Here is a 23762-nt window from a genome sequence, read left to right as displayed (position 1 = left end):
TTTAGGTAGATATTTTCTGTAAGGCAATATATCACACACTAAAATGTATTTATTCTGAAGTGGCTTCGTTCAGGCAAGTTTAGTCTAATGTGACTCTACTCTAAACTATTCTTTCTGGAGAAGTGGTTCCTAGCAAGAGCAAGGCAGCAGAGGCAAGAAGTCACAATCACCTAACAGATGCTCAGGCGAAATCTGTGCAGATGTTTACATTTAATCCAATTCACTAGTGCTATACTTCACTTGCAACACAGACACCCATACAAAGATGGGGGAAGGAGTGGATTACATAAGAGTGGGAACAAAAGCACAAAAAAATGTTTAAGACATGTAAAAATATCTGTCTAGCTTTGAAACTGGAAGCAACTCAAAATATGATCTAAAAAAAATAGCCACATAACATCTGAGCACATTACAAACAGTTGTAAATAGGACATGCAGGTTTTATACATATACATTCATAATATTTGGTAGTATATGTAATACATGTTTGGTACAAAGCTGCTGAAAGTTTTAATCACATGTAAACATGCGCAGGCTAACACAAAGCACTTCTAAAAGAGAAGTTCACAGGACCTATGAAGTGACTGAAAGCAAGCAGTGACTAAGTGAAACAAAACAGAAGACTCTAGGAGTTGAAAAATAAGGATTAAAGCATTTATAACGTCATATCCTTAAATTACTGAATTTACCAAAGGCCAGACTCAAGGATACTGTAGAAGGAACCTTTTTTGCCCCACTACTTAATATATTTCATATATGTACATGCATTCTTTTTTTTTTTTATCTTTTACCAGCTAAAAGGTGATCCCTATATATAAAATGCTCATATCATTTCTTTATCTCTTGCCCCCCCCTCCTATCAGTTGTTTGTGAATTTGGACAAGGAAAATTAATGGAAAACCTATCTGCATGCACATCCCATACATGTCCTGAAAATCTTAAAGAGATTAAACTGCAGCAGGAACTGCTCTACAAATACACTGCCTACGCGTGAAGATGCAGAGTGGTTTTGGAGGTGAGATGAAAATAGCCAAGGCTTACAAGATGATACGCACACAAATAGCAACATGAATGCACCAGGTATCTCCTTTGGTGCAACAGTGGTCAAAGCAGTGGTGGGGAGGGGAAAGGAGAACAGGAAAAAGGCAGGGCAGAAAGAGGGACCGGCCTATACTTCTCCTGTTCCCGGACACAGAAATTGTCCTCTGCCAAGAAGCGGTGCTTCTTGTCCAATTTCCAAAAAGGATCAAAGGATATCGGTGCCTGCAAGAGTTCAGGTAAGGAGAAGTGCCCCCATAGCTATTTCAGGTTAAGGGGAAGCCATATGCATGCCATGAGACAATACCGTATTGTGCTATCTGTCCTTCTCATCCTCTGGAAGAAGAACATGCTTCAGTTTTTACTGTCCTGTACCCATGGCTTTCGGGCATAATAAAAGCATGACACTTCTCTATTCTGCAGTGGGGTCTCGAGTCCCAGTCAGACGTTCTGGAAGCAGTTCGAACTACAGCCCTTTATCGCTCTCTTTTGCTCAGCAAATATTTCAGCAGAAAACGTGCAAAGAAAGCTTCCTAGGTGGAAATACCACTTGAGCTACTTCAAAGGGAAGTTACTGACAGCAGCTGAGATGTTTAGGTGTAAATTACCTCAAAGATCTAAGGCATGCTTTTCAGCACTAGGGAATCATTGTCAGAGAAGCCTTGTGTCTATAGCTCACGAAAAATGAGAACACGACCACCAACAGGCAAGCGAATTTTGAGAAGAAAAATGATGCTCCAAATCCCTGAACCGCAGGAGGGCAACATCATTAATCGCAACCAAAGGGTGTGACACCTGACAGCCTCGTGAAGCTGTAATTAGTGTATGTACGTGAGCTGTCATTCCCCTCAATAGTGTGGGAAGGAGCAGTAATTTCTGAATCTTTTGTTGAGTACATCTTATTTATATGCTTCAAATATTGTTAACAACTGCTGACCTATGAAAATGCTGATTGGATTATCCATGATCAATCCCTGTAATATTTCCAGGGCCCTGAGTTATATCCACTTCTAGCTCTTCTGAATCAACCAGCTTTGACTGAAGGCTATGAGAATGTTTCTGGCACCGATGTAGTTTAATCAACATGAGATTAACAGCCTAGGACACCTTGGCGAAACTCAGATAAAAGTTATAGCAATCACCACAACGTACTGTAATCCCTGCCATATGTGGAAGTCAGGCAGCTTTCAGAAAATGCATAGATTTATTAAAGAAAAACTCTAGAAATAAACCGCAGTAGTTTTGTACAAGCAATTTGCTCTGAAGATTTAAGGAGATGCTACTCCTGAACAGTTATTATTAACGTCGTACCATCAATCTCCCCATAGTTTCACCTACTGGGAGGTTAAGGACTGAGGTCAAAAACAGGATTTTCCTTAGCAGAGAACATGCTCACTTTTCCTGTCCTAAGACTCTTATTCACTGATATTTCATATTGCATGACTTCAGCCTTCCGAACTGACAGAACCATTTTTTACCTGCTCAGTAAGTACACCTGTACAATAAGCATAGATGTGGCTTTTAGAAGATGAGTCATGTGCAGTATGTTTACAAATTTTATCTCTGAGGGATTTTCACCCGTAAATTCATCAGTGCTTTCAGAAGTCATTTTAAAAAGGAATTCAAAGGAATGGTGATGCATTGGTGCAACACTATTGATACATTCCAAGGCCCAGATAAATAGCTACAGCTAGGTTGTACTGAACATATTCTAAGATGCTTATTCTAAGTAATAATGCAAAGCTGCATGTGGCCAAGCGGGGAAACTATCTGCCAGGGTTGTTTTGCTTTCAAAATAGCAGAGAAGAGAATAATAGGAAAAATAAATTGGCAAATGCATGTCTCTGGCTGTTACTTCTACACTCACTCTGTTTTGAAAGATGACCTCCATAAAGAAGTATATTTTTATGGTCTGTACCTGGCCTTCATTTGCCTTTGTCCCAGGGCGTGAGTTTCTGTATCTGCGCCTGCACTTTGCAGATGCACTTGAAAAGACCTAGAAATAACTTGTCTATGTAACTGTCTATCTAAAAGGCACACATGCAACTGTATCCACAAAATGTTTGTATGCTTTGGATGTATATAATGCAGCCAAATGCTGGAAAACTAGTCCCTAATGGGCAAACATTTACTGCAGTACAATTTGGTGCAGCATCAAGCTAAGGGCATTGTGAGTTTCCTGGGGCTCCCTGGGGCTGCAGACAGCAGTAGTCATGCAAGATGCTAACATCAGTGTATGCTTCACTATAACTGTTAGCTCAAATTGTTACACACCAGAATTTGTTGTCATTTACTTTAGTCCAAAGTCAGCAAAAATAAGACTCATGTGGAAAAGAGCTGTGTAGATGAGATTATTCTCTTATTTACTAAGCTAATTATGTTTATACAAGACTGAAAAAACCCCACCAAAACTGGAAAACCTCCTAAAATTATGTTACAAGTCATATTTGTAACAATTATAAAAATATGTGGTAACATGAAAAGGGAAAAAAAAGTCTCTGGGTACTTATAAAAGTGTGGGTGTTTTTATTAATCCTCATTAAAGCCAAAACATTTTTATAAGCATTTTTACTTGTCCCTTTCTAATCCATACAATGAGTGCCTACATGTTCACTTGGTGACTGTTTGGGTTATCCACCTCATAATACATTCTGCACACACTGGATTGAAAAATCAAAAAGGAAAAGGAACTGGAGACATGTAAGGAAAAATAAGCAGGAACTCAAGAATCTGATACTATAAAGCAGTAGCCGTGTACTATAATGTAGTAGCTATGCACTGTCCCTTAATATCACATCTACGTTTCTGTGCAACTACATTGCAGAATCCCATGTGACATCAGAGTTTGTTCTTAGTTACATGTGAGCAAATGAGACCGAGTTCATTAATTTTGACTGTGAATACCGTGTCAGGTCACCATGTTTTTTTCCTGATTTACTGCAGTAGTCCTTATTGTTTCCTATTTTGAATGAGAGTCACACTTTCATAAACTAAACCATTATATGGCTTGATCAAATACTGTTACTATTTTCATGTAATGGCATGCACTTCAACTCTTCACAGCTAATCATTTAAGTTAATATGCATAAACAAGTTTGGAGAAAAGAAATGTAACAATAATCTTTAACTCTATCATTACTTGTCACTTTACACTTACTGCAAGCTCTGGGTTCTTTTGCAGAAAGATATGAAGACAATTTCTACCTCAAAAAGGGCAGCAATCTAAACAAGAGGTGAGATATGATGCAGTGAAAAGATGTATGATTCAGCAATGAAAATGAACACGCATCTTCTTTGTCCTAGACTCTTTTAGCACTTTATAACAGTTGGAAAACTTTGTGGTCAAAATTATCCATTCTGTGTTTCAGTTCGTGTTTCAGCCAAGACTTCTTTCCATAGGAAATGAGGTTTGATAGGTCTTCTGGAGGAGTGAATTTTAGTAGACAACTTGGAGAAGAGAATGTAGATGTTATCATTATTGCTTTCAAAATGATTGCTCATGCTATGAGCAACAGAGACACATGGATGAGAGCAATGCCTCTATCTCCGTGCGTGTGTGTCTGTGTGTTGAAAGGACTTGGAAAAGTTGCAGCTGGTACCCGTAACTGCTCCATACTCTTAGTTTAAAGGGTCGGTTCCACAATTTCATGTCATTTCTCACTGGACTCTGGCGTAACAGGAGCACAGGGTTGTTTTCATAGGAGGGTAACTGGTCTGCACACACACAGAGAAAGCTGTTCACTGCGTTCGGCACGCACTGCTCTGCTTCATCGCTGAAGGTGCTGGGAGGGGGAATAGGCTGTGTTCAAATGCAAAGTGCCACCAGAAAACACCTTGAGCCAGGTTACATGCTTCAGAAGTTAACTGATAACACAGCATAGGAAAAAGTGGTGGATGGCATACTTATGGTTTGAATCTCTTATATTTGTGATCAGGGAACCATTTGGCAGGCCCACCACCAAAACTGTTTGGCCCAAGAGTAAGTCAGGGTATAAACTGAGTTCTGCTAGATGAAAGGTCAAGAGAACTGGATACATTTTTAAAGCCGTTCAGCATGTGCATGCTTTTACCATTCAGTGCGCAGAACGAGGCACTTTACTGGTGTAATCTAAAGTTGCCATATGGAACAGGATCACTCCCAAAAGAATGAAGGATCTGATTATCAAGAAGAATCAATAACTAGGGAAGTTATTTTTGCTTATCTCTAATGCTCTGGTCTTAGATCTCAAATTGAGACTCCAAATTAAAAACACTTTTGAAGAAACATATCTTCACAGTTTTTCAGTAATTTTTACATAAAATGTAAATGTCCATTCATTCTAAACATAAGAATTGACCATTAATTTGTAAAGTGTGTCTTTCAAAAACCTTACAGCAAAATATAAAACTGCAAATATGAGCACAATGTCATAAATTCTAAGTGATGAGCATTATATTTCAGTAAACAAAAAAATTATTTAGCTTAATTCCCATGGTTTCATTTTCATAAGAAAGTCTATAACAATGAAGGTGAGAAAACCTCCAAGTGTTTTTGGTGCTAGCCTAAGTCAAAAGGGAGAAACACTTCAAAAATAAGCAACGCTGTCTACTAAAACAGCAATATAGCAAAAGCAGAGAGTTCATGCTAATTGAAAAGTATGGAAGATAATGATCAGGAAAACTATGGCTATTCAAGAATTAGAGGAATGTACAAAAATGGAATCAGCTAATCAGAAAACTACAAACGAAGACTGAGAAACACAGAGCCATTTTACTGAGTAAAAACTGAGGAAGGATATACTGGTCCACAAAACAAGTAAGGGCAAGTGAAAGAAGTAATAAATAAAAAAATATGAATGGGTAAAAGATGAAGTGGATAACAATGAATAAAAATTAGAGGACAGAAGGTGCATAAAGGTGGCAAAGAAAAACAAAGGACAAATGGTGAAGCCCACAGCAAGAGCAGAATAAAACATAATGATACTTTATTTTTAAAAATATCAAAACCAAAAGAGTTGGTCTTGATAATAATCAAAACCCCCAAATAATACTGCTTTAATTGTACAGAAATAATAGAGTAGTTATTGTACAGAAACTGTATAGATACTGTACAGTACTGATAGGTATTTCACTAAAGATTCTCTTTTTGGAAAAAATCAAAAGTTTTCAGAGCATACAATGATAGTATCATTGTATCGTCTTCCTGTTTATAACTACTAAAGCCACTACTGAAGATAGACATGTTCAAATCAGCAAGTTTGAAAGCATGAAAGACTTTTACAAGAGCTAACAAGGGAAATTTTAGACTGTATTGTTGATTTTAGTAAAGTCTTGGTACAGCGGTGAAGTTCCAGAAGACTGAAAGAAAACCAGCAGTGTCAATATTTTGAAAGGGTAAGCAGCGTTGCCCTAATAATTTCACCAATTTGCCAAGCTTTTATCTAGTGTAAAGCAATTGATACAGCATTTAAACTAATTATTAATTAATTAATTAATTAATTAATAATATATTTAATGTTGGATGACAAGGGCTGCTGGAAAACAGAGCATGCCAAATCAGTGTAAAATCTGCGGCAAGACCAAATGCCTGGAAGTTCAAGCCAGAACTCAGACAGCAAGTAACTGAAACATTTTAATGGGAATGGGTGATTAGAACAACTTACCCCAGATTTTAGTGAATTCTCTGTCACTGCAAATTTTGAAAGCAAGATGGGATGTGTTTGTGTTTTCTTGAGTTGACCACAAGCATTGGACTTGAAGAAGGATTCAGGGAAGAAAAACCCATAGACTGGATCATGAAAGAGGTCAGACTGGAGAATTACAGTAGCCTCTGCTCACCTTAAATTGTATTAGTCTGACTTAAACATGAAAAAGATATTCGAAGGTCTTTTAAGGGACAGCAGAGGGAATTTAATCATAGAAGTGAAGAGTGCTAGGAAACTGAGTAATTTCTTTTCTTTATTAGTATTTATCAAGGAGAAAAGAAACATGCCAGGAACAGAGATAAGGTTTCTGTGGAGAGAAGCAAGTAAAGAACAGAAAAATTACTGGAACGAAGAGGTACCTCAGAACAAGCTTAAAACAAAAATTAGATCATCTGAAAATAAGGAAGGTTCCAAGAAGGGATGGCCAGCATCCCAGAATCCTGAAAGACAAGGCAGACAGTATTAAAAAAAATAGCTGCAAGAATTTTTAACTCCTCACTGACAGCAAGAGAGGTATCTACTAAGGACCAGAAAGAAGGTGCTAATAAAAACCACTGCTTAAAAAGAGAACCTTGCGGGGGAGAGGGAGGCACCCACCTAAATGTTCTGATTCTGAAGAAATAAAGACCTTTAAGTTCTACACCAGAATAAAGCTAGGAAGGAGTCCATGCTTAACAAATCTTAACAGTCCTAATGCAAGAGTTTAAAAGGCTAAAAAGAGCAGTAGCAAAGTATATCGAATGTGCTCAATTTGAAAAAGCCAAAATACCATAGCATACAAATACTACTGGTATTGCTAGATTATCAAACAGAATTAGAAACAGCTCCTGGCTTTGCTGCCAAGAGAACATAATGGAAAATGGATGCAGCCCATTTAGGTATGAGATGAAAAACAGTGCAGTGAAGATGAGCACTGAACTTAATCTTGTTTACAGTATGTCAGCTACCAGGAATAGGCAGCAATACGAATAATAACTGAGTATCAATGAAGGTAAAAGAGGAATAATGCTGGATTCAAATAACCTGAGATACCAAGGAAGTAGGCAGGAAAATTCCTTCTAAAAGCGTGCATGTAAAATATAAAAACTAATGAAAACTGGATTAAAAAACAAAAGAAAGGAGGATATGTCCTGAAGCCTACTGACAGGTTGCATGGCATTGGTCAGGAAACAAATCTGTTTTGGTGGCAGTGGCAACAGGATCTTTGAAAGCATCACTCAGATTAGCAGAAAAATCTACTATGAATGGGTATATCTATTTTGCATAAGGCTGCAACATGCGGAGATACCCTTGTTGACCTCACATTACTACCCTCAGAACTGGAAGAAGTGTGGTAACACCAACTTAGTAACGTACCTGGGCTAAATAAACTTGTCCAAATACAATTTTTTTCTATTGGTCCATTTAAATAGCACAAATAAGCTATCTCTCTCTCCCTCTCCTAAAAGTTACTATACAAAAAACAAATCAATTTATGCAAAAATAATTAAAAAAACATACTATTTTCCTGTCGTAGGATTCTCCACTGCTGTACGTCGTAGCTAGCGTGGATGCACATTCTTCCAGATACCAGGGCTTCTTCCCACTTTCAGCTGTGCTGCTTATGGAGATAGTGTATATGCTATTGGTGTAGCCATCACAGGAGCAATGGTCTCGACTCCTTCCACCGTTTCCAGATGCCCATACAAAAACTGAGCCTAAGCCTCTTCGTCCCTGTTTGGAAATGATACAAAAGATTTGATCAACAGTTGTTCTTTTTCCCATCAGCTAATAGGTCTTTCTCCTCAAAAGGCATCTGAGGAGAGAGAGATACGAAAACAAGATAGCTCATAAAAAAGGATCTGAAATAAAAACAGGATCTGGCAGATTTCATAGTCAGACATCATAAAATTCAGAGAACAAGAGGGATGAACACAGCTTTAGAAAACAAACTTCTATTCAGCTGCTTCTTGTTGCTTGGTATCTATGGCGTCCAGCCTTACCAAGAAAGATGAAGACTCAAGAGTATGCATTAAGACATCATACTGGGTTGAAAGAGGAAAAGAAGTAGCACACTTGCGACTAAAACCCTTTGCAATGCATAGTACTTTTTTTTTTAACTAGGGCTGCCTTAGGTGTTTCTTCTCAGACTGACTGGTGACTTTTGGCATTGTTTGGCAGCATTATATACTGTGGGCCACAGCACAGTGGCTTCACAGACATTATAACTCAGTGAATCACAGAAGTGCTGAGGTGGGAAGGGACCTCTGGAGGTCATCCAGTCCAACCCACCTCGTCCGTTACAGATGCTAAATGCACAACGCTACATAAAAGCAAAAACAGATAAGAACAAAAGAGCCTTACAAATCTATTAGCATTAAGCACTAAAATGTCAATTCAGCAAGATATTTTAAATATATGAATAGTTGGGCAAGTTAGTTAAGCATGTTCATAATTTCAAATGAGGACTTAAAATAGGCAACTTCACTTTGATATTAATACATCAAAGTTAATTAGCATCAAAAATTAAGCAAGATGTATTTTTGACGGTGCTAGTACTCTTAAACAGGCATTGGTATGAAAAGTGAAGATGATCAGCAACCTATATTGCTGATATCTAAATGGGAATTTGGGTTTTCCTGATGTATATTTACACATTTCAAGAAGGTGAATAAAATTCAGATTCGTGTAACTTGCACGGTCTGCATTAATTATCAGCACCTACTATCTGGAAGCACTCTACTCTTAGTTGTGATAAAAAGGTTCACCAAAGGACTAAACTTGTGTTTGATTATCCCAAATTACATCACCTTGCCTTCTATGACATTCCCTCAAAGCAATGGAACATCCCCCTACATCACAATTAAGCTAATAATCTCATTTATACCCCACTGGTTTGCAGCTCATCATGTAATATGTGCCTGGTTTCTGTAAGTGGTAGGCCCAAGGCCCTGCGTATAACTTAATATTGTAAAGCATACAGCACCACTTTCTGTGCACAAATTAACTGCTCGGTCATTTGGAGAGTTCGGTTGTTTTCTTGTAAATAGACTGCGTTTGCGTACCACAAATGACATAAAGACAGCTGTTGGCCACCTCCCAGGTCAACCTTAAACAACCAGTAATTCAAAGATTCATTTCATCCAGATGTGCAGAGGGGTTTCATTAGAGTATTTCATGCTGAGTGTAGCAGAACCAACGTCAATGTAAGACAAAAAACCTTGCAATTGACAATTCAGGCTTGAGCTCTCAAACATGGATGAATTCCGTTTTGTGAGTTTAATAAAAGTATAGTACCTGGAGAGACTCTTCTCTGCAGCACAATAAGTTAAATATCAAATTCCCCTGGCTAGTGTTTACATAAGGTTATGTCTCTAAAATGCAACTTCTCATTAAAAAAACATTCCAAGCAGAGAAAAAAATCCCAGGGTGCCAAGTTAAATGTGTTATGAAATCCACATTCTCCAGACGAGATCAGTCTGATTAGCCAGGAAGTGTAACTATTTCAACCTCTTTCTCTTCCTTTAATTGATCTTAGCTACCACACTGACAAAAAGATGCAAAATAATAAGCTTTTGCTGTTGTTTTAAATGCCAGGCTTTATGAAGTGCTCTATTCACATCTTACAGCTTTCCTCCGTCACATTATGAACTCCAGTCAAACCAAAATCCCCTGTCAGGTTGGGCTTCTCGTCCTAGTTGTTCTTCGCAATTGGCTGGGTCTGATCCAGAGCCTCCCGAAGGCAGCGGGATATATTTTGCTAACTTCACTGGGCTTAAATTGGGTTATGAACCACTTGTTTTCTCTTTCATTCTAATGTTTGGTCATCTCCCTTTGGAGATCTTTATTTCTCACCCCTCCATCTCCGAAAAAAATCTGATGAGATGAGAGAAAGGGGAATTGGAAAGATTATTTCAGGCACATTCATCCATTAATTATCTCACCAGATCAAGGAGCCAGAAATTAGGGTCCTCTGCATGTTTAGGGGGAGTGGGATGGTGTATTACACTAAAGACACGCTGCTTCTCCACTTTTTACTCTGCTCCTGCTTTATTTCTTCTGGTTGTGTTTTGGCTGGATCCTGTAGTCTCTTGCAATTAGATCACTCTTTCCATCAGTATTCTATTACTTGCTGTCTTCTTCTGTCTCCTCAATGGCTGTTTTTGGCTTGTCTGTCAATTCTGACATCTCTTTCAGAGCCATGTACACATTCCAGTCTGATCCTACACTGCTCTTAGAAAACAGCTCCTCTGTCTTATATACACACAACAACAACAACGTAATATACGTACAGGTAACTAGAATACACAATACAAAACATTTCACACAGAGACGCTTCTAGCTCCCAGCCTGGTCAAAATATTCTATCAAATTTCTAATGAATTTTCACAATAATGTTGGCTAGCTGCAGAGTTTTACAATTTTTTTCTTCTTACGCATTCCCTCAAAGCCAGTATGAACTTACCCAGAGGTAAGGTGCCCATATTTAGCCAAACTGATGCCTTATGGGAAACTCAGAATAAACCACAGATAAAACCAAGTAATAAGCAATGGGAATTCAGGGTAATCAAACTACAGATCCAAGGAGGAGAAAAATGGACTCTATCTTAACTTTCTGTTAAAAAGTTCGTCTTCCATATTTTTTTAGAATTATGTTAAAAGTGATTCCTCAAAAAGTTATGCATAGACAAAAAACTCCTTTCAATAATAGTCCACCTGTCATATTTTGCTGTCATCATTAGTTATGTTTAGCTGATCAGTCTGCAAACAACAGTGTAACATGATTTGTCCAACTCATGCAGTGAAAACTGCTTCAGTAAGCTAGGACTGTACTTCATGTAAATTTTGCAGGAGCAGCCACTGAATTATTAGCTTCTTTGCACAGAGAGTATGTCTATATTTCTTTAGATGCATACTTACGCTACTGCACTAATCATGAAAAATGAGCTGTAGAAACAGATACCTGAATACGTTTTGGTGTTTGAACATTTCAGTTCAACAATCCTGCTGAAAACATGTCCCTGGATGTTAGCAATTCTGCAGTGCAGTATTTAAAAATAATAAACACCAATTTAAAATTTAATAGTAATGGCAGGGCATTAAAAATAACTAACAGCTATCTGCACCTGAACTGACCTTTATGTGCTAAGTCATTTTGTGAACAATTGACATAAATTTTTTTTAAAAATTAATGTCTTCTGCAAACATATAAAGTATCATCTTTGTCGTTGTGTCAATAAGAAATAAGTACCAGGTGCATTGCCTAACGGGAAAATAATATTCTCTAATACATACACACATACATAGAAAGAATTCCAGCACCTCTAACACATTGCAATACAGCACATTTAACAAGTCAGCATTTCATGGAAAACAACAGCATCACCTTCAGTCTAGACAAAATGCTAAAGAGCTTGTTTCTAAAAGCTCTTTGGCAAAGTAAATGGTAGCATTCAAAAATAAATAAATAAAACCCCAAATTAAAATAAACCTGACCAAAATAATGTGTCAAATAAGTAAGCTCTGGTATTCATTTACTGCCTATTGTTAAACTACCATTTGGTTTCCTCCTTCTCCCTGTTTCCTCACACCCCGCTTTAATTCAATAGACCCAGCCATGCTCAGGAAATTATAAACTTGCTAGTAGCTCTTTACACCAAACAAGTAATTAGAGCAACAGCATCAGCTGTCCTACTGTATGTGAATGCCACTTCCAATTGGTCTCCTTTCAATACATAAAGTTAAATGACAGACATTTGGACTGTGTTACAAAGTTAAGATAAACACACGTGCAAGGCCCTCTGCAGCTTTTACTGTTTGTCTAAATCTATCACCTGTCATGGACCAGATGCCCAAGGGTGTCAGGATGAAAACTCAAGTCTTGAGCTGCCAAAGAAGCCGTGTGTCATTTATTACTTGGAAGAGAAGGTGTGTTTACAGACCATATGGGTACAACCCAGACAAAAGTAAAAGAGCTAGTGAGTTATGGCAGAGGCATGGACTGGGATGGAGCAGGGTGCAGCACGATATCCTCAGGGCTAGCTCCAGTGATGCTAAAAATGCATTAACTCTTTCTTCAGGTACAGTGTTGTGTCTGCTCTTATCTTGCGTTGGCAGTGACGGTTATTGACTCCCTCTCACTAACTTTGTACGGTGTCCGTAACTGCACTCGTGCTTGTCAGTGTGCTAGACCATTGTGAAAAGTTCTCCTGTTGCTTTGTCTTCTTCCTTAAATTCCATAGAACGTCAGACTTAAAAACAAACAAACAAACAAACAAATAAACTCCATTTTGAAAAGAGAAAAAGTGTTTCACTGGCAACTAAGAACTTACTATTGAATCAGTTACAGTCCAATTTTGTAGCACATTTCTTGGGAAAAGCTACTGTGCGCAACACACAGCTGAAGATCCTGAACAAAAGGGGTCTGGACTCAGGTCATTGACAAAAAGGCCCCAGGGCTGAAATGGCACCTGTAAAAGCACAGCTCAAGTGTCTCAGGGCAGTCCCACTTTCGTTTGCTAGTACCTCCTTTCCCTTGGTCAGCAAGTTGCAAGGGCGGGGGGTAAGTGATATGAAAGCATTTTTTTTTCCAGTACAACAGCACGAAAGGGTTAGGCTGCCAAGAACGAGAGCCAGTATGAACATTTTTGTAATGACATCTGCAGAATTTCCTAACACTATTAAAAGAACATCCACAGCTCTGGGTGTGTGCATGCATGTGTGTGTGCGCGTGTGTGCATGTGTGCATATATAAAATACATCCTTATGAGTGACTGCCTTACCAGTACTGGCAGGTACCATTACCAGGTAGAGGTTTTCACACATTAGTCTAAGTATGACCAGCAGCCCACAAATTTCCAAGTTGCTTCTGCAACATGCTTCCATCTAATAAAAAAAATCTAGCAGGTATAGTTTGAGCCAGTAGAGCAAGACTTAATCACACTATTTAACAAAATTTAGAATGGACATCCATTCACTGCTTTAAAAGTCAAGCTGCCTTAATCTGGCCTGCGAATCCTGATGCTTTCCTGTCCATGCTGGGGGGTGGAAAGTGAGCTCCGTTAATAACCATCTCTGTCTACTGGGTGAGTTTTGCTGTCTCTAAGGAAGTGATCAGATTTACCAGGGGACAGGAAAGTAAATGCGAAGGAGCAGGAAATGCAGAGGAGGACAGAACCACTAACCTGGAGAAATTACAGAAACAGGGGCTGCAGTCAGGGAGAGGTAATTTGGCACCAATACATTAGAAATCCCACACCTCGGAGCAGAAAACAAATCATGCAAACATAAAATAGGGAGAGAGGGAGGGGCACCCCATCCACAACTAGGGTCTGAACGCTTAGTTTCCTCTATTCTCCCTAAAACTGTTCTAAAATTACTTTAAGCTTCCAAGAACAAACGCTACAGCTGGGAAGTGAGAGTGATCACGACTGGGAAATTGTAAAAGGCAGCCCGCAAGACAGCATCTTTCCTTAAGAACTAATTCCCTAGGTGGAAACGTGCATAACTGGAGTTGTGGAGAAACTGGTACTCCTCACGTCCAGCTCCCCTCCGATTGCTGCATTCACTGGAGAGGCGAGTCTCTCACAGAGAGGCGAGATGCCGCCAGTCTGCTGACTGGCAGCATTTTGCTGTCGAGAAGCAGCATCTCCTCGTTCCTGCTGAGTTTCTAGTGGCACACTTAACCTCTCATTTGGGAATGAAAAATATGGTCTGGCACACCACCCTTAAATGCTTGCTGACTCTTCTGCAGACTGCACAATGGGCATCTCCCCAGAACAGAAAACTGTTTAAGCTGAGAGTCCCCAACAGCAATTCTGAAGTGCTAGCAGAAGAAAAGATAGGCAAATAGATTTTGTTTTAAATTAAATAGTCTTTCCTGGGGGTATCAAAAACTCATGAGCAAAAGGAGCACTTTCAGATGCCAAGAATGCTGCTGAGGCACCCACGCCGTCATAAAAATGCACATTTGTGCACCAGTTCCTTAAAAATGTGTGGCTAAGGGATCTGTACAAAGAAATGAGCAGTAAATCTAACAGGTGTACATACATAATATAAAGATGCACATCCGATGCATCTAGAAATTAAGTCCTGTGTTGTTATATTAGCATTCCCATTTTTACTGTTAGGAAAATGAGGCAGTCAAGAAAGACTTTCCTAGATAACAAGAGTGCTAGAACAAACACATACACAATACACATACAATGTAGCGAATCTACTATACTTCTAAAAAGCAAGGATTATCTTATATTGTTGCAAAGGTAAGTTACTGCTAACATAATTAAGCTTTTAGGCTATTGCTAAACAAACTTCTTTATTAAGAATAATAAGATAATTAATCACGACAGAAAGGAAGAAAAATACTCTGTTAGCTCACACGATGTGATACCTTCAAATATTGAAGTGTGAAAATATTTTATGTGCACATAAAAAATAATGTATTGAATAACCACAAGCAACCATGCATTAACACAGTAATTACTGGGATATATCAGTGGAATGTTTCAACATGCATCCTTCCATGTGGTGTATTTTTTATTTTACTCTTCACTAGAACAACAGCTTAAACAGCTCCAAGATATTCCCCACAGAGCTATAATTAGTGCTTAAAGTGCAACCAAAAGAAGTGCTGGCTGAAACCTGAAATCTGAACCTGTGGAATGCTGGAATGAATTTCTCATTTTCCTAAACAAAATACAGCCAGCTACAGGGCTGCAGGAATAGCAAATCTAGTTTAGACTATCTCTCCATGTAATCACTCCTATTGTTGTTTTTGCTGATGTTGTTACTGGGATGAAGTAAGCTGTATGCTGTACAAATCTGTGACAAGAGTCAGGTTTTCCAAAATTTATGTTACACAAAAAGAGTCTCTAGTTAATGATAGGTGAAATTGTCTCTGCATACAAAGCCAAAGTAAACAGGCACTGTAGAAAAAAAGTTATCTCTGTTGGGCCTGGACAAGCGATTTCACCTCGCTACTCTGTGGAGAGGATTCAGGTAGTTTTCATTATTTTATACCGCTGTCCGAATAAACTCTGATCAGAAAGGAGTTTATGGCTACCAGACCCACGTAATCGTAGTTTCAGGATTTATAGTTCACTCTCGCTGTTAGAAGGCTTCAGGTTTCCTGGTGTCCATACAATTTTTGAGGGATTTTCTGCAAATCTAGCTCTTTTCAGTGGATGAGTAGAAAATAAAGCACATCACGGCTACCTCCCTCTTCAGAGTGAGGACTGCAGTAACCCCCTTGTTCCGTTTGTCTGCCACAGTGCTCAGTTTGGGAAGAAACAACCCACCTGGGCTTTGTGCAAAGTCATTGCCCTCACTGTCTTATGCCTTAAACTTCTGTTAAATTCTACATAAAGAAAACTCTTGAGGCCAAACTTCCAGCCACTTGGCTTGCAGAAATCTGTTTTTTTCCTACATGATGCATAAAAATGCATAGATTCTGCTGCTGTTCAAGTTCTTACAGTCTTGTGAGGAAAGGGGATAAGTGAGCTGACCAGATTCATATTTCAAAAATGCACTCTCTGAAATGTATATACTTCAAGTGTATGGAAAGAGACCCATTTTGCCAAAGCTGCTTTTCAGTATTGGCATTCCAACTTAAGACTTACCCTACACCAAGACTGATCTGTTTTTATTATGTTCAAACATACCACCTGTTTCAAGTTGGGCACCAAAACCAGAGGCCACTTTTGACAGCTTGTCCAAAGGCAGCAATAATGTTCTGGCTTGTTACAATAGTTTCCATATATGTGTGAGAGATGGGATGAGGTAATTAAACAGTTTCTGTTTCCAGTACACTTTGTGACATTGTAAGGAAACTGGACGTTTTGAGGTATATTTTCCTGTAACATTCATTCCAAGTTTTCCTGCCTTTTGGATTTGTATATTCTACTGAATGTAATGTAAGAACATTTCTGGTACATTAATTCATTTTCTGCAAATTCTTTTTTTGTGCTACATGTTGATCATCTGTGAAAATCCTCACTTTCCAAACAAAGTGAAGGAGCGGAATTTTAGGGTTTATTTTGTTTATATATTACCAACAGAAAATAATGCGCATGGTGTCATAGTTCATCCAGGTTATCACTGAGCCTAAACACTACTATTTCCATTACTGGAAGACTATATCCCTAACTCCACTTTGGCTGAATGCTGGAAGTTGCTAACTATGTGCAAATTGTAGATCAAAGAAAAATTGTTAGCTTAACGATGCGTTAAGTTTGTCACCCACCCTGATTTTTGCTGGTCAATCTCAGTTTCCAGAAAACTTCACTTCAAGTATAAACTATACAGGAAAAACCATTAAGGCATCCTGAGATATACATATCAGCCAAATGCAAGGTAAGAACCCAGGAACAAAGACTGTAGGTGACACACACACAGGAAAGTGGAGAAACTCCTGGAAAGCAGTGACTCCGAAAGGTAGTTTAGGGTCATGGCAGATAACCAACTGGCAATGAGCTGCCATGAGATTTATTCCAATCTGTGGATCTGTTAGCAGGGTGAATATGTACAGAAAATAGAAAATATAGTACTATCCCTGCACAGAAAAGGTTATGACGGAAATACCATGCCCCATTCCGGTATCCGCAACTGAAAAAAATGATTTTGGGAAACAGTAAGTGTTTCAGAAAAGAACTACAGGAATGAACTTAGTTTGGAAATTCTAACAAACAGAAAGAGACTAAATATACAAAATATTATTGTTCAAGGCTTTAGAATAGGTTTTGAAGGACAAAATAAGAGATATCAAAGTTAATGGAAATGGGTTAAAACGCAACATGCACATACTGAAATTAGACTTCCAGATAAATCTGTTAAGTTCTTCTCTGATAACTTGTTTTATACAGACAAATGCGCTAGATCCAGTCTATAGGTTTACTGCAGAACATTTAATGGTCAATCAGTAATGAAACAGGAGAAGATGGAAGTTAATGTAACAGCAAGGTGGAGATGGAAATGGCTGCGCTGGAGACAATGTGGGCTGTGCTGGAGAATCACTGGGCTCTAGGAAGTAGAAGTGGAAGAAATATTTTGAAGATTGGCCCTGGAAACAAAGTTATTACAAGATTTTAACATAAAAAGTAAGAATATGCTAATGAATCTATTCATTATGATCACCTGCATTCAAGAAAAATAACTAAGGCTCGAAGACGAGAAGAGAAGGACCACACAGATGAGTAAGGTGACGAGCAGCCTAGTTTCTAAGCAGTGACTAATGAGCGTGGCTTGTTTAGCACAGCAAAATGAAGGCTTGAGAGGCGATGGGATTGTGCTCTATAAATATGTCACAAGCAAAAAAGGGAGGAGAGAAGCTATTTAAGCTAAAGCACAGTTTTGGCACATGAAAAAATGGGCAGAAACTGCATGTGAGTAAATCTGGCTATAAGTTAGAAGAAAGTCCCTAACCATTGGATTAGTGATGGCTGTGAAACACTCTTCCAACAGAACTAGAGAGGAAAAATTTTCTAAATCATTCTACAATATAAATTGCTAAATAAATTTCCAGGACACGAAGCCTGTGATAGCAGAGAACTGTACTGGATGACCTACAAGGTCATTTCCTGTCTTTTGTCCCTCTGTTCCAATTTAATTTATCCACGAGGTCACTTGGCCCAGCTCTATAATTACTTACATGTGGAGATTTCCAACACCGTAAGATTCACATAAATTTCACAGAAGAGGCATTTTACAGTGCAAAGGAAACTAGCAAATTCAGATGGGCAATAAGGTAAAACATTTTTAAGAATGAAGGTAGTGAGCAAATTGCACAGCTGTGGATATAACAGGTTCTCTCTGGACTATTTCAGTCAAGACTGGCTCTTCCCAAAAGATGCACAGAAAACAGAAAATAATAGATGAATCAAGGAACAGAGAGACTGAATAGTAATTGGGTGAAATTTCCTGGCATGGCCCATGGTGAAGGCTTGGGCTAGATGATAATTGTATTTTCAGACGCTAAAACTATGAATATTATTTCAAGCCAATGGTACTATGTCTTATGATGTCAGAAGGCAGAATTACAATATTAAAACTGAAACAACATGACTTTGTCAAGTCTTGTACACAGTCAAACCCCCGCCTGCAATACAGAGCCTCCAAAAGTTTAACTTGATATGTTGAAGTAAATACATTATCTGTTCACGTATTATATGACACAAGGTATACAATATATGTAACAGATAGATAAATGCCAAGGCCTAAAATCAGGTTACATCAGCACACTGAAAGTCATGTCTTTGGAGTCTTTCCCTCAAGCATGGCACTAATCCTCCTGTTTGTTTGATCTTCAATACGGAGTTTTTGGTGAACTAGTTAAAACTGCATGTGAACTGCTGTGTATGCAAAACTTACCCATGTATGATCTGAGATACGCATATGCATATGTATTTGTGCATTCAGTCTCACACTGCAACTGCACAAGGTCAACACATCCAATATACAGTTTTAAAAATCTGGTCTTAACCTCCATGCACTGCAGTATTTCTGTATAAAATGGAATGGAATTTTAGAAATTATTTTGAGACATGTGACTGGAAGTCTCTTTGTGGTAATTTCTCTCTTTGATTTTTACAGTGCAATTCTCCAGCAAAGCAGAACAGAATCAACTCCTCTTGTGCAGGCAACACTTCCTGCACAGCATGCAGGAACGGTGACAGGAGAAGCCAGTAAAGTTTTAAAATGAATTTAAGAAGAGCAATTTATCTGTGGCACAACACAGGCAGCAGACTTTTTCCCTGGACAAATTATGAACACTGTCTTCTACGTGTGGAGTCTACTGGCATATAATTAAAAAAAAATCCACGTGTAATACTGTTCTTTTCCTTTCTTCTTTTCCTTTCTTCTTTTTCTTCTTCCTTTTCTTTTTTCTTTCCTCTTCCCTCTGCTTTACTCTCCTCGCCTTGCCTCGCCTCGCCTCTCCTCTTTCCCTCCCACCTTTGGGCTGAAGGCTTGCTCAGTGGCTGTATGGAAGCCTTCTGCTCTGACCAAGCACTCTGAATACCCGCTCCGCAGCTGAAGCTGGTGAAGCAAGAGAGATGAAAAAGGGCAGTGATGATGGGAGGGAAGGCACCAAGCTGAGTTCTCACAAGAGGCTCAGCCACACAACATCTGATCATTAATGTCCATCAAACATGCTGGCTCCAGTCCAGCTTGCTGAGCAGAGCAGTGTCGTGGCAATAAGACGAAGGCCCCTGCGCCGACTCAGGCAGAAAGCCAAAAATTCCCATGCAGGCTTCACTGCCTGTCCGCCCTCCGCTGCTATACTAAGGATAACCTGCCTTGCCACTGATGTGGACTACTCTATGGGTACTGCAAAACAAATACCAGAGCGCATGCAGCTGGCTACACATTGTGAGAGGTGAGATAAGTAGCTCTTTGAAACCCTGCTATGAAAAACATCAACAGGGGTCAAAATTCTCCACAAACTTGATTAGGACTTTCTCAAACAGTCTTCTCTGACTTGGAAGAACAAGTCAGAGCACCTGAAATATACAGCTACCCAAACCGAGGTACTGATACTGAGACTGATGCCTAGAATATTAGGCTTATTTGTATGAACAGAAATGAACAGTTTTCAACTCCGTATCAGAGAGCCGTGTATCAGAGAGCACGAGTCTCTAAAATGGTTATAACACGCAGACTGCAAGATACAGACAGTCGTCTTAAAATCTAATGCTGCATTGGTTTTATCTTCTTGCATCAAGAAAATGCTTTTGTACTCCCTTTTTTGTTCTAGACTCAGTAAAGACTACATTCTTATTCCACGGTTTGGCCACAGTCATGTTTTGCAACACTAAGCCTATTTATCCTTGAACAGAGGGCCCTATGTGACATCATTTATCCAACCTTTTTTTGAATGTGTTGCTTTTGGACATATCGGCCTTAGTTTGATTTTTAAGGCACGTTCTGTGTGATTATAATGGGATTGTTTTCGAGGTTATTAAGTCTACAACTTGTAATACTTTGGTATTTAAAACACAGGCCTCCAGAATTTTCCATCCTTATAACTACCATTTCCAAGAAAAGGACCTTGTCAACTGGAAGTATGATATAAATGAAGCCATTACATTTGCATAGAAATTGTTTGATAGTGAAGTCTCCAAGGTTACTCTTTGAACTGAAGTATGTAAATTTAACAGGATTAAACAAAGTAACTTAAAGATGATAGAAAATCATGGTTCTTGACACAGGTTTAAAAATTGTTTTCCTCTTCCTTTACCTTGATCCTGGATAGAATTTTTAAAGCATATTTAATTTCTAGTTAGGGTTTCATTTCATAATGTCAATTATTATTTGGTACAGTTTCTTTCAATAGATTTTTCTATTCCAATTTATGGCATGTTCTGTCTCCGTGGAACTCTACGGAAAGAAATGTACAGTCATTTATCTTTGTTACTTTGCGCAGGATTTGGAAGGAGTAATCATATTAGCTCAGCAGATTTAAAAATAATAATAATTCTAAAGCACCCTGCATGAGCTGTTAATTGGAATAATATGAGCCAAAGATAAAACAGGCATGTTTTTCAAGAATATCAGTCTCTCAGAAAACTGGATAAGAGACTGTGGCTCTTGCTTCCATTTCACTTATTACTTCCTTAATGTAATAAAAAGAGATCACTCCGTTTAATTATACTTTAATCAAAGTTATTATTCAGCACTACCTGTAATTCTCCTAATTAAACAAACTAGGTGTACTTTCTTTTTCAGCCACTTAAAAAATCTTGACCTTATTCTTCACTGTCCCTGTTTTTTAAATTAATATCCAGTTCTGTCTGCATATGCAGAACAAATGAAGAGTATCAGTTTTGAACCTTTGTGTAGGTCTGAAAGAGGGTCTTGCCAAACTTTCCTGCACCAATGTTACTTTAATTAACTTCACAGATACCAGATGTAATAGCGTTGTTGTTCAGTTCAGCGTTTCAAAAAAAGTAAGGTAAAGGTCTGTACACAGTGCAATACGCATTTTTGTACGCCTATTATTATTGCACAATTACTGTGACTGCTTGGGGAAATCAGCATTCGGCAGGGTATTTGTCCAACCGTCATTACCTTGGACAATGATCTGATTTTAGGAATACTGTGGAAACAGAGATAATTTGTGTTTTCTTCTCTGGTTTGTCTCATCTTTTAAAAAGACACATCTAATGACAATGTAAAGCAGAACAGAAACGGCAGAAATCTTTATCCAAACACTGTAAGGCATACTTTTTCAAAGAGAGTGAGGAAAACGTGTTCATCTTAAAGTTATTTGGGGCCTGCAAACTAAGCCTGTAAATACGCAGATAATTGAGACATATATGCATAACCTTTTGGTGCAGATTACGCCTTATAATCTTTCAGTATATATTACATCTTAAAGAATGGAAGTTTGAGTATTAACCTTAAGCATTTTCTCTCTCTTATCTGTACGATTAGATACTTTCAAATATATCTCAGTTTTATTAAACTTTTGCTTACAATTTTAATTTCCTTAGCAGAAATAAAAAAGCTCACAGTCAGAGCAGGACAAGATTTCCAAATACATGGAAATGTTTAGAAGCATGCAACTCCGTATGGGCCACTTTGGGCAGAAGAAAAGAAGGCTGATAAAATGAAATAAAAGTTAAACCGTAAGAACAATAATAATAATCTGACTTGCATCAAATATGACTTCTAATATTACCCCAAGAAATGTAGTAAACTATTTTTCTGCACTGTTCTCATAAGAAAGACCTCCTCAGAACTGTAAAAAGAGGTACTCTGTTTTCATTATGTACTGGTACCTACAAATAAATATATTGTGGTAGTACAATGTGGTAGACAATGTGGTGGTATAATGAAATTTATCTGTGGTTTTTAGGGTATTCACTCATATTATATTTATTATAATTATAATGGAATAATAATGCCTGAATGTAAGATGATTTCTTATGGAAAATTAATCTACATTCTTGATTTATACCAGATTTATCCAGAGTTTGAAATTTCAATGAGAAAACAGCTGAGTTCTTCAGGTATAGAAATCTGTGCTAAATTTTTCATGGTTGCCTAATCTGTACGAAACATGATATTTAAACTAACATATATGTATGTTTATATATGCAACTCATTTTGCTGAACTTCCCGTGTGTCCTGCAGTTCCATTAGCATCCCTTCAACACATTACTGTTTTTCCTCTCCACAGTCACTGTCAAACAGTAGTAGACTGCAGTGGGGCTCTGGTGAGTGCTGATATTCCAGCTGAAAGGAGAACTGACGGTGCATGGGACGCAATAATGGAGATGTATTCGACCGTCTCACAGACTTGCGACTGCTCTATGAACTTTCCAATAACTGCTGTAATAATGATTATTAAATGCAGCAGACCTCTCTGGGGGCAGAATCTATCAGCGTCCCTAAATGTGTTTTACTGCTAAGCCACTGCAATTTCTCACGGGGTAAAGTTAAGTACACGCTTGAGTATTTTGTTGTGCTAGGCTTAACATGATACACATTGTACAACGGGCTGCAGCTCCTCACTGAATGGTCATCGTGTTACCAAGTGAAAGGAAGGCAGTGGCCCGTTGCCCCATGGTTAGTAAAGTATTCACAGTACTGACTTTTATGAGGCATGTTCTTAACATTACATAGCACAAGAAGCACACTCACTAGTCCTTGTCACCAGCTTAGTATTTCAATAATCACTCTTCATACACATCTGCCAGGTAGGTGAGCATATATTATCATCCACATTTGGGGCCGGGGGCCAGGGGGCAGAGTAAGCAACTTGTGCAACTTTATAGAAGAAACCAAAAAAAGCCAGAGATGCAGCTGTGACCAGAATGGAACAACTCACAGCTCCTAGGCTCGTGCTGCAAGATAGTGGTTACAGTAATAGCCGGTACTAATTTTATGTTGTATTTATTTACAACTCATAGTCAAGCATACTGCAAATCACTTGAAATACTGAACAGGGGATACAGACTGTCAGTTCAACCAGGTGCTCTTGCAACTTTGCCTATTATCTCTCTACATCTATTACCCCTGTTTCAACTTTTTGTGCTTTATCTTAAATTAATATAATTGAGAGTC

At 38.4% G+C, this 23762-nt stretch overlaps 1 protein-coding gene across 1 annotated transcript in view; it reads right to left on the bottom strand.

Moving 5' to 3' along the window:
• Positions 1-23762, bottom strand: part of PCSK5 (proprotein convertase subtilisin/kexin type 5) — a 250946-nt gene that overhangs the window by 124143 nt on the left and 103041 nt on the right. Inside the window, exon 8 of the mRNA XM_068927337.1 lies at positions 8223-8435. Within this exon, the coding sequence (XP_068783438.1) occupies positions 8223-8435 (213 nt within the window). The remainder of the gene's footprint in view (positions 1-8222; positions 8436-23762) is intronic.

This window comes from Struthio camelus, chromosome Z, assembly GCF_040807025.1.
Source record: "Struthio camelus isolate bStrCam1 chromosome Z, bStrCam1.hap1, whole genome shotgun sequence".
Taxonomy (NCBI): domain Eukaryota; kingdom Metazoa; phylum Chordata; class Aves; order Struthioniformes; family Struthionidae; genus Struthio; species Struthio camelus.
This window is presented reverse-complemented; position numbering and strand designations above follow the sequence as displayed.